Source organism: Pelmatolapia mariae, linkage group LG10_11 (assembly GCF_036321145.2).
Source record: "Pelmatolapia mariae isolate MD_Pm_ZW linkage group LG10_11, Pm_UMD_F_2, whole genome shotgun sequence".
NCBI lineage: Eukaryota > Metazoa > Chordata > Actinopteri > Cichliformes > Cichlidae > Pelmatolapia > Pelmatolapia mariae.
The window spans coordinates 71,640,121-71,652,093 of record NC_086236.1 but is presented as its reverse complement, the minus strand read 5'-3'; the positions used below and the strand labels follow the sequence as shown (position 1 = coordinate 71,652,093).

Below are 11,973 nucleotides of genomic sequence, written 5' to 3'. Positions count from 1 at the left end.
AGTGCTTCACAGTAATACGGAGAAACAACATAAGTCAATAACAGGGTACAGGTCGGCCACTAGCACAGACAGAATGGAGGCACTAATAGACCAGAAGAGTTAAATAAAATAGGTATCAAACCTCAATAAAGAGGGAAGCTCAGATCTCGAATACAAAATATCTACGAAGAAGATAAAAACAGCAGTAAAATTAATAATAAAATAATAAATTTAATAAAAAGTTTAAAAGGGTATTAACTGGTCAGGAAAGCCAGGTCAAATAAGGTATGCTTTCAATCTTGATTTAAAGGATTGGATAGAGTCCAAGGCACTAATAGAAGCAGGGAGGCTATTCCAAAGGTTGGGTGCAGCTGAAGCAAAGGCACGATCGCCTCTGGTCTTCAGTCTAAACTTAGGTTGAGCCAGGAGTAACTGACCTGATGATCTTAATGCACGACAAGGAGTGTACAGATTAAGGAGGTCAGTGAGGTAACTGGGCGCAATATTATTCAGGATTTTAAAAGTGAGTAGCAAGATTTTAAACTCAATGCAATATTTGATAGGTAACCAGTGTAGATCAACAAGAGCTGGAGTAATAGGATCAAATTTTCTAGCTCCAAGAAGGCGAACCGCAGCATTGTGAAGAAGCTGTAGCCTACGAAGAGAGAAGGCTTGGAGACCACAGTAGAGAGAATTGCAATAGTCTAACCTGGAGGTCACAAAAGCGTGGATAAATTTTTCCAAGTCCCTGTGTGGTATATAATGCTTAGCTTAGTTTATTCATGTATTTGAGGTTTGGCTCCGGATTCCTCATGTTTTCCTTTTCCTAGTGTGACTGTTTTCTTGCCTTTATCTGTGAGTTCACTTTTTGTTTGATTTTGATAATGACTTTCTCTGTTTGCCTGTACTTTATCTCTTTTCATTTTGGTTCATTTGTTTTTCCTCTTTTTTCCCAAATGGGAGCATCCATGCTTAAAATAGAAAAGGTAAAATGTAAATATTTCTAATATGACACAGTATAACAGACAATATAGAGCTGGGGTGTCCAACTCCAGTCCTCGAGAGCTACTGATCTGCAGCTTTTAGATACATCCTTACTCCAAAACAGCTAAATCAAATGGTTAGATTACCTCTTCAGCATGCCCTCAAGTGTTATCAGGCAAAGGCCTGATAACAAGCCATTCATTTGATTCAGGTGTGCTGGAACAAGGATGCTTCTAAAGGCTGCAGGACAGTAGCTCTTGAGGACTGGAGTTGGACACCCCTGATATTGAGGAACCATACTTCAATAGAAGCCATGTTTGATTACGTTATTTCAAGGCTTTTCAAAAAGACTCATTTTAGTCTTAGTAGTTTTCTTGATGTGCGTGTGCTCGTGTAAACTGTACTGAGAAAAATAAAAGTCAATTTTGTAAATTATGGTTTTTATAAAAGCTGTAAAGTAGAATGATCCAAGGCATGATCACTGGCTAACAATAAGGCTTTTCCAATGAGCTTCATCCAGTGTCCCTGACTTTACTGCTTTCATTTTAATATGATCTATGGGTTAATAAAATGTATGTGCTTCCATATTTCAGCATATCCTTGTATGATAACTGTTGAGAGTATCTTCCCCAGTGGAAATCATGGGATTTTCCAGAAAAGAAAATTGTCATAACTGATCAAAAAAAGCTCTAGTCCAAACTGCCCTGCAGATGGTCCTCAGTCCAATCGTATTTACAGAAATAAAGGAGACAAAACTTGAAAACTCTCTAGTCATTTTAAAACACTACGATGACGAAAACGCTCAGCTCTCAGCTTCACAAAAAGACTTCATAACCCATCTCTTGACATCATGGATCATATTTCTATATTCAGTATATGCATGATCTCATAAGCTTGGGCGTGGCTTCAAATTACATATCATTAGAGAATTTTAAACACATTTATTCTAATATCACAACTGTGCTTAAAAATGTGATAAAACGTGGTTGCTTTTGCCACTACAATACACTGTATCTAACACACACACACACACCACCAGCTCCAGGATCAAACACTTCCTCTAAACCAGCCTCAATGGGTACCTACATCTCCGCCGATCTCACCTGGAACCACAACACCATTGCGCTGGTAAAGAAGGCCCAGGAGCGGCTGCACTTCCTCCAAGTCCTGAGGAAGAATAAACTGGACCAGAAGCTGCTGCTCCCACACCTCCAGACTCAGAAACAGCTTCTTTCCCTGGGCCATTCAGACAGCTCTGACTGTGGTGATGGCTGTAGCTCAGGAGGCAGAGCAGGTCACTTACTTATCAGAAAGTTGGTGGTTTAATCTCTGGCTTTCACAGTCCACATGCTAAATTTTCTTGGGCAAGTTGCATCCATCAGAGAATCAATTTGTGTGAATGCTTAATAGAAAGCACTTAAGCAGCATAGAAGAAAATTAATGTAGTTTGTTGTCTTAAGTGCTTTGAGTGCTTCAGGAGAGTAGAGAAGCACTTTATAAGAATCAGTCCATTTGCTAATAAACACCATTTGTTTGTTTTGTATAAATTTCTCTACTTTTCGATATTTCCCTCTTGATTGTATAAACTTGTCCTGTTTGTCATTTATTCCTGCTGTCTACTATTTATATTTTATTCCGTCAAGGTTGGTCATTGTACATGGAAATGATAATAAATGGCTATTCTATTCTATTCTATTCAGTGACAACAGCAGATAATCTCAAAGATCCCAATCGGCCATTGATTATTGATTAGAGTTCTGGACAGCTGCATATTACAAAGTGTTCTGCAGTGACTTAGCCCCACACTTTTCCCACAGATTTTCCCACACAATTTTTAGTTCTCATTTACCTTTGAAAACATGTTTTAAAGGAACTCAAATGCTGATGAAATGTGCAACAGATTTCTTTATTTTTATGTATCATGGCCCAATATTGTGAAAAAAAAGAAAAAGAAAGAAAGAAAAGCAACAACAAAGCATACAAAGCATATGGCATACTATCTGGAAGAAGTTCACAGTGAAAAGAAAAAGTAGATATTAAGAAATACATTCAATTTGCAGTATAAAAATGCAAGAGAAGTGCATGATAATGTTGCAGTACAGGGTGAACGCTATAAAGGCACATGCTTACAATGCCTCACAGCACAATTACATTCAGACTGTAGGCTCAGTGGTAACTTCCTCTAGAAGTGGTTTGTAGAGCTCTGGGTCATCAGTGCTCTAAAAAAGAAAATATTGGTAAAGTAAAATGACACTGAATAAATCTTTTTGGCTTTTGAGCTAGTCACCAAATATTCATAAACTTCCACATAAGAACTCACACAAAACAAAAACAAAAGAAAAAAAACCCTCCACATATTCAGCCAACATTCTCTGCTTAAATAACAGTTTCACCTTGAAGCGATGCTAGTCTATTACCTTGGTTCGTCCCTTTTCTTTGCTCTTCAGACTCTTGATCCCCAAGACCACTGAGCTGATGGTGACGCAGAGCTCCAGGACTGACAGCACAATTAGCACAGCAATGATGCTTCTGTAGAGCATCTGTTGGGATACAAACAACAGTGTTCAATTTTTTATTGCAGTAATACCCCTAGGATCAGAGGCTCAGACCCTTTGAACAGAGAGTGGGCGGAGACTTCTGTACAAACGTGACTGTGATTGCAACATCATCCCACAGTCAAAAACCTACATACAGTGGTCCCTCGTTTATCGCAGGAGTAACGGTCTAAAAATGCCCCACGATAGGTGAAATCTGTGAAGTAGTCAGCTTTATTTTTTACAGTTATTATAGATGTTTATTATTATTACAATTATTATAGACGAGGGGCTGTAAAACCCCTCACTACACGCTTTATACACTTTTCTCAGACAGGCATGAACATTTTCACACTTTTCTCTCTTGTTTAAACACTCTCAAAGTTTAAACCTTCGTAGAAAAATAATTTCAGCATTATAGAATGAAACCAAAGATCAAACCCTGTTTTCAGGTCCAGAACATGAGAATAGAGCAGCTGCCAGAGAATTCAACATTAATGAATTAATGGTACGGAAGCAGAGGAGGCAAGAAGAATGAGTTGAGTAAAGTTTGACTTATCTGACTGTTTCTGTAAATTCTACGGTAGTGGTACCACCATAGTGGTAATTAACTACAGTAACATCTACCTTCCCTTAGCATGTCCAGAAGTCCAAGTTTTTGTGCGATGGTTAGCATCTTCCTCTGCCTTTTGGGTGCTAGCGCAGGTGCCGTTGATGGTGCAAAACGTTTCACTGACATTGTTGTGTCAGTTGGGGAGAAAACTTACAAACATACAGTACAGCACTTCAGAGTTACACTGCTAGCGATCAAAGATTTATGTAAATTTGACATTCTGCACTGTACAGGAGATACGGCACGAGATTGACTGACAATGGTCTACAGCCAATCAGGACACAGAACGCAATGCACTGTAAAAAACTTTTTCTAAAGAGCATGTAAAATTGCACAAAAAAAAAAATCAGTGAAACAGCGAGGCCACGAAAGGTGAACCGCATTTTAGCGAGGGACCGCTGTATACTATTATCTGATCACCAGCTGCAAATCCACAGATTTTAGAAGCAGAAACCTGTGATTATATCTACAAAACAATTTAACAATTATTCAATTATAAACAATTATTTTCCACTTGTCAGTTAGGTAATTTAACTTGTATGTAAACTGCTGAACTAACACTTACCATAATTAAAGCTTTGCCCTCCAAGCATCTCTCCTGTAGTGTCATCTGTTCAGGAGACGGACTTGGTGTTGTGCGACGGTCATACCAGTAGTCGGGCTCCCCACAAATGTTCCACAAATATATATTAAATACACTGATGGTGTACAGCACAATGGCTGCAATGGCAAAAGCAACCCCAGTCAGATTCAGAATCACATTGACGATAACCTGAAATACAAGATATGTCAGTTAACGTAAAATCAAATTTTCAACATTAGAAGGCTGGTCTGTTAACAATTTTACAGTCAATCACTGCAGGAAAGCTTGCAGTGGTTGGTATTAATCTTACATATACATAGATGTGCATACATGAGAACTGGCACAAGTGTGTATATTGAAATAGAATATTATACATCTACTTTTATATCTTCAACTTAGACAACAAAATTCAAGTCGTCCTTCTAAGATATATCTGGACTACTCACCAGACATGGACTTGGATACTTATCAGACAAAATGCTGACAATTCCAAACACGATGAACTACACAAGACAAAAAACAAAGACATTAAAGTTACATTCCTTCCCATATGTAATTTAACTGAATGAGCAGACACATCATGTGTTTGAGGTGACAATAAGAAACAGCAACTTATCAATAAAACTACAGAAGTAAGGGATTAAGATTTCAATTGATAAAACACATTTGATTTCATAAGATCCGCCTGCTTTATCTTAAGCGCCAACTCTGATACTCTACAAACTCTGAACTACAAGCTCAATTCCAAAGAGTTGAAATGTGTTTAAAATGTAAATGAAAACAGAATGCGATGATTGGCAAACTTCATATGCTCTTATTTATTTATTTATGTTACAGTAAAACTGAGAAAATATGCAATTACAAAAAAGAAAAGGGGAATTTTTTTTATCTGATGTTGACTACTGTGTAGCTCCCCTCTTTTAACAACAGCCCAAAACATTTGGGAACTGTAGAGAGCAGCCGATGGACTTTTGAAAGAGGAATGTTGTCCCTTTCTTTTCTGACTCAGAGGATTCTAGTTGCTAAGCCACCTTTCTAGTGTTTTCATTTTATGATGCATTAAATGTTTTCAATCACTGAAGGCCTGAACTGCGGGGCAGGCCAATTCAGCACCTGCACTCTTCTACTACATAGTCATGCTGATATAATAAGGGCAGTATGCAGTTTAGCAACGTCTTGCTGAACCCAAATGTCATCTGAATGGAGGCACATGTCACTCTAAAACCTGCAGATACTTTTCAGCATCATGATGCCTTTCTGATATGCAAGCTGCCAATTCCACAGGCACTGATGCAGCCCCATACCTTCACAGATGCAGGCTTTTGAAATTAGCACTTATAACAAGCCAGATGGTCCATCTCCAGTTCAGTCCACAGGAACTGATGTCCATGTTTTTGGATATTATTTCCAAATTTTGATTCGTCTGACCAATGATCAGTTTTATACTTTGCTCTTTCAATTAGCTTTGGCCCAGAGAAGATATTTCTGCCCTGTTGCCAGTTAACCTAATAAGCTGCAAAATGTTTCTCCAGCTTCTCATTTTACTACTTATGTGGATCCATTCTTAGTTAAAAATAATTTGAGGAAAAAGCTGCTTCGCTTGCTTACCAACCCTCCCATCCAAAAAGGGTAGCCAGTCTCATGCATGGTCCATAATCCAACAAATCTGCTTACAAGGATTGCTCCGAGTCCAACACTGAGAAGCCCAATCATAATCTGCAGAGTCTGAGAAAGAAGAAGCACAGAATGAACAACTTGTGATGTAGGTGTTCAACACCAGTCATAGAATATGCTGTATACTGGAGCACTTTCTCTCAGGCTTTTTCTGTAGTGTAAAGAAAACCCTTTTAAACTATCCATCCATTCTCTTCTGTTTATCGTTGTCAGGGTCGTGGGGGGCCTGGAGCCTATCCCAGCTGTCTTAGGGCGAGAGGCAGGGTACACCCTGGACAGATCGCCAGTCTGTCACAGGGCTAACACAAAGAGACAGACAAACATTCACACCCACATACACACCTTTGAGCAATTTTAAAGTTACCAATTAACCTGAGCCCACTAACCGCATGCCTTTGGACTGTGGGAGGAAGTCGCAGAACACGGAGAGGACCGACGCAAACATGGGGAGAACATGCAAACTCGACACAGAAAGACCCCAGCCTGATGGTGGAAATGAAGTCAGGAGGAGGCAACATTGCTAACCATCGTGCTGCCCTCTTTCAAACCACAGTGGATAAAAGCTTCTCACTTTTAAGTCCAATAAATTTGTCAGTGAGAGAGTTAGACTCACGTGGGGTAAGGAAACATGACACTGATACAAAGCCGGTGGCATCCCTGACACATAAAATTTACCTTTACTCTGTCTTCTTGGAAGGCTTTCTAACATTAATAGGAGGCAACAATAGTTCTGACAGTGTTTTATCTCCTGAATATTTAAAATGATTTGAATTACTCAAAACACACACACACACACACACACACACACGTAAAGGGGAGTACACAAACTATATTCTCTGTTATAAAAGCTATGTATAACTACATATATTCAATTCAATTTTACTTATAAAGCGCCAAATCACAACAACAGTCATCTCAAGCTGCTTTATATTGTAAGGTAGACCCTACAATAATACATACAGAGAAAAACCCAACAATCATATGACCCCCTATGAGCAAGCACTTTGGCGGCAGCGGGAAGGAAAAACTCCCTTTTAACAGGAAGAAACCTCCAGCAGAACCAGTCTCAGGGAGGGGCGGGGCCATCTGCGGCGAATGGCTGGAGTGAGAGAAGGAAAACAGGATAAAGACATGCTGTGGAAGAGAGACAGAGATTAATGACAGGTATGATTCAGTGCAGAGAGGTCTGTTAACACATAGTGAGTGAGAAAGGTGACTGGAAAGGAAAAACTCAATGCATCATGGGAATCCCCCAGCAGCCTACACCTATTGCAGCATAACTAAGGGAGGATTCAGGGTCACCTAGTCCAGCCCTAACTATATGCTTTAGCAAAAAGGAAAGTTTGAAGCCTAATCTTGAAAGTAGAGATAGTGTCTGTCTCGCGAATCCAAACTGGAAGCTGGTTCCACAGAAGAGGGGCCTGAAAACTGAAGGCTCTGCCTCCCATTCTACTTTTAAATACTTTAGGAACAAACAGTCTTCCAGCCTGGGTTGGCTGGAAGACTGGTTGCCTGGCAGGGCGAAGGACACGGTCTCAGCTGAACTCTGGACATATATATACACATGCAGATATACACTCATCCCCCCTCCAAACGCCTTAGACGCTTATTCCCCTCCGATGCTGACGGTGGATCAAGGAGACCAGCGCATAGGCTGCAGGCCCGGATATACTGTCTACATTGGCTGTCTCTCACCCTTTACCCATCCCTGTTGCTTGTTATGTGTTTCTTTGGTGTATTAAGAGTTTTTTTCATGTGCTATGTGCAGAAGTGTTTTTTTTCTGTTCTCAAACTGATCTCCCTGTTGGAGCTCAGTCTGGGGGGAGTTATTTTTTTCTCCTTATCTTTCCTCATGTGGTGCATTTTCCATTGTTATACCTCTCTGACCTGTCTTCCCCATGTGATGTTTTTGTGTAATGTATGTATGGTCGGAGGGTAAGATGGCACCGCCATTGCGTGCAATAGGTCGGCAGCCTTAACATGAAATTTCCCCTTGTGGGACTAATAAAGGTATATCAATATCAATCAATCAATCAATCAACAACAAGTAAGCCTGCAGTGCAAGAGCGAAGTGCTCTAATAGGGTGATATGGTACTACAAGGTCATTAAGATAAGATGGGGCCTGATTATTTAAGAACTTGTATGTGAGGAGCAGGATTTTGAATTCAATTCTGGATTTAACAGGAAGCCAGTGAAGGGAAGCCAATACAGGAGAAATCTGCTCTCTCTTTCTAGTCCCTGTCAGGACTCTTGCTGCAGCATTTTGGATTAACTGAAGGCTTTTCATAGAGTTTTTATGACTTCCTGATAATAATGAATTACAGTAGTCCAGCCTGGAAGTAATAAATGCATAAACTAGTTTTTCAGCATCACTCTGAGACAGGATATTTCTAATTTTAGAGATGTTGCGCAAATGGAAGAAAGCAGTCTTACATATTTGTTTAATATAATAATGCATTTATGCAGCGCTTTTCGAGACCCTCAAAGCGCTTTACAATTCCATTATTCATTCACACACTGGTGGAGGCAAGCTACAGTTGTAGCCACAGCCGCCCTGGGGCAGACTGACAGAAGTGGCGTAGGTGAAGTGTCTTGCCCAAGGACACAACGACCAAGACAGACAGAGCTGGGGATCGAACCGGCACTTTCCAGTTACAAGATGAGCTTCCCAACCCCCTGAACCACGGCCGCCCAATATGCACATTGAAGGACATATCCTGGTCAAAAATGACTCCAAGGTTCCTCACAGTGTTACTGAAGGCCACATGTCAATAAATAAGTAAATAAATTCAGATGTAAATTTCAATTTAACAGTATTCTTTGCTGTCAGTTATTCATTTTTAATGTGCATTATTGGGTTGCTATTCATGATTTGCAAAAAACAAATCTGATCAACAGTTCAGATTGCGTCGTTTTAAGTGAGATATTGCCTGGGGTTTCTGTTTGGCTCAGTGAGTGAGCAGGTGACCACATGGCTAAAGAGCAGCATATCACTCTCTACACTGTATCATGACCCGATAAAGGGAAAAATCCCAAAATGTACGGCACCACTTTGACTCGTGATTTTTGTGTAAACACAATGCCTGAAACTGCCGAGCAGTTAGTTTAATTTCGTGGAAACTTTCATGGAAAAGGGTTCTGAAACTTTCAGAAACAATCAAAAGGTCAAAGGTGACTGTAATATAATCACAAGTTAGTTTGCTCAGAACAAAAGTTTAGTTCCGAGATTGGAGAAAGCGAAAAGAGAAGAGAAGATTTTTTTTTAAATTGACTTATTTGAAGCTTTTAAGGTTGTAGCTCACCCCCAGCACTGTCTGAGAAGTTCTGTTGAGGCTCCTCAGGCGCTGAGACACAGTGCAGCACACTGGGCTGTAGCAAAGGTTCTTGAGGATCTGGCACAGAGGAGGCCAAGGGCTATCAGGGTCAGAGGTCAGAGTGAGTACAGTGACCCCATCAGCCTTGGACACAGTGACAGACATCCTGCCTTGAGATCCTGGAGACTGAAAGGGAGAAGAGTACATAAAAATGAAAATAGTCTGAATCACATTAAGGCCCAGCTGTGGAGAAATGCCTGAACTCATCAAAGTATTAAAACAAAATATTTATTTAACTTGTACAAATAACGAAATTAAAAACCCAAATCACTCGATACCTATTATCTTATATTAACTCTTATAAACTCACCTTATAATGATGTTGAGCTCCATTAACAGTGGCTTACACTGTCTGTTAATTATAATGACAACTCCCACTCCCACAATCACTCACTGCTACCAACGTATGCAGTGAAGCATCTTTGAACGCACAACATGTCGAAGCTTCGTTGCAAATTTTGGACGCAGGTCAGAATTTACTGTAAACAAAAGGCTGGCTTTATCCTGGCTTTGATGTAGGACCCAATAAAATGGCTTTGGGGAGTATTTCTGAAGCCGAAACTGAAATCATGAAACTAATATCTGAAAAAATTGTATTGTAATTCTATCTCCCTGTGAAATTAAGTAACAGAGTAAAGCTGGTGTATGAAAAATTCAGAACTTAACTCTCTTTTCATTAGCTTTGTTGACATTTTTGCAATCCTCTAAACTTTTTTTCGGGGTCCTCCACGTATTAGGAAAGTGCTGTAACCTACCAGAGAGACACTCGACTCGCTGCAAAGCGGACGAAACTCGACTTTACTCCTGTGAGTGTTTGAAAGACCAAAAAATAAAGTGACTGCGTCACTACCAGCGGCAGGGAGCGAAACTGCGCCGACTGTTCCGGGAAATCGAGCCACGACCACAAAAACAAACATATGTCGGTAAAAAAGTCTTTGATCAAAGTCTTTGTTCTCGACACAGTAATACGACGTAATTCAACTATTACAGTAATACAGCTCCACTCGTGACTAGCACCACGGAGCGCATTGCAGCTTTTCAAGTTAGTCCTACAGGCCCGCTTTGACATGAGACCCCTGTTTACCAATGATTACGTCACATTAACCTGGATTACAATACAGCATCAATAAAACAAACTGACTTACTTGTCAGAAGAGAAGAAAAGCAACCAAGAGCCAAATTAATATCTGGTTGTGTGTTTGTTGCGCAGCTATTGTTGGATGAGATTTTCCCGTTGTTCCTCCGCCCATAAGGACGATATAAAAATTAACCCTTTGCTCAACATCCAGTTACACACAAAGATAATTGAAAATAAATCAAATATGGAAGAATTACCCTCACTAGCAAAAAGGAACAATACAGTGAAAAAACGCCGGTGGACTAATTTAGCAATATTTTAAATGAACTCCGGTTATAACTATATATTATAAATATTTATATAAACATGTAAAACATTTTCTGTAAAACCTTTTTTCTGTAAAACCATTGAAAAGTATTGAAAAGAATAACGGTGCTCTCTGGTGGACAGATAGTATGAAAGCAGCAGTGTTACCACTTAAACCCCAGGACAAGGAACCAGATTATAATAATCAAAGCACTGATTTTTATCTATTTATTTAGGCATTAAGTGAAACAGCAAATTGTTGTAAAAATGCAGGTTAATGAATTTTGGATTTTGGTTGTTTCCTAAGTGGACAGTTTGCTTTCACAGAAGTGTGATTGACTTGGAGTTGCATTGTGTTAAGTGGTCCCTTTATTTTTCTGCGTAGTATTATACCAACAAGACAGTGTACATCACTCTCACAACAGCTTCTGTTTGCATTCAAAGGCTTTATGGCCGTTACTTGGTGGGCCGGTCTCCAGTCAAAATGCCCGGGCCGACTTTTTTGTCCCAGTCCAGCACTGGTTCAGCCCTTAGTGCTTTTTTTCTTGTTTTCAGTGGTAATGCCTATGATTGTGCCAGAGCACATTTCAATCAACACCATGGGCATTTCAGATTTCACACAGGTTGTTGGACTCTGGAAATGGAATGTCTTGTGGCGGACAAACATGTTTTTAATGGCACAAATAATTTGTGGGGCATCCTATTGTGACACCTGATTGTTCTTTCATTTTAGTTATAGTAGCGTTTTTAAATGGTTGTACAAAATAAAATAAAATAAAATAAAACGCCAGTGTAATGCCTGCATTTTTAAATAAATATTTGTACATGTTTACAAAATTTGTGCATC

At 39.7% G+C, this 11,973-nt stretch overlaps 1 protein-coding gene across 1 annotated transcript; it reads right to left on the bottom strand.

Annotated features, from left to right (window-relative positions):
• Window positions 1-2,850: 2,850 nt before the first annotated feature.
• Window positions 2,851-10,990, bottom strand: LOC134637086 (B-lymphocyte antigen CD20-like). The gene is made up of 7 exons (XM_063487422.1): window positions 10,888-10,990; window positions 9,671-9,868; window positions 6,302-6,418; window positions 5,140-5,196; window positions 4,676-4,882; window positions 3,381-3,503; window positions 2,851-3,182 (listed from the first exon to the last, which is right to left on the bottom strand). Exons 2-7 carry the CDS (start codon window positions 9,845-9,847, stop codon window positions 3,117-3,119), a joined length of 747 nt encoding a protein of 248 aa, XP_063343492.1. The 5' UTR covers window positions 9,848-9,868; window positions 10,888-10,990; the 3' UTR covers window positions 2,851-3,116.
• Between the last annotated feature and the right edge of the window lie 983 nt (window positions 10,991-11,973).

What these genes read in the sequence shown, in the direction of transcription:
- LOC134637086 (XM_063487422.1), bottom strand. Translation starts at nt 9,847, where the DNA reads ATGTCTGTCACTGTGTCCAAGGCTGATGGGGTCACTGTACTCACTCTG. An exon ending in CTTTTTGGATGGGAGGGTTG is followed by an intron (nt 5,197 to 6,301) that starts GTAAGCAAGCGA and finishes TGTCTTGTGTAG; the next exon opens with TTCATCGTGTTTGGAATTGT. An exon ending in AGTATCCAAGTCCATGTCTG is followed by an intron (nt 4,883 to 5,139) that starts GTGAGTAGTCCA and finishes CTTGTATTTCAG; the next exon opens with GTTATCGTCAATGTGATTCT.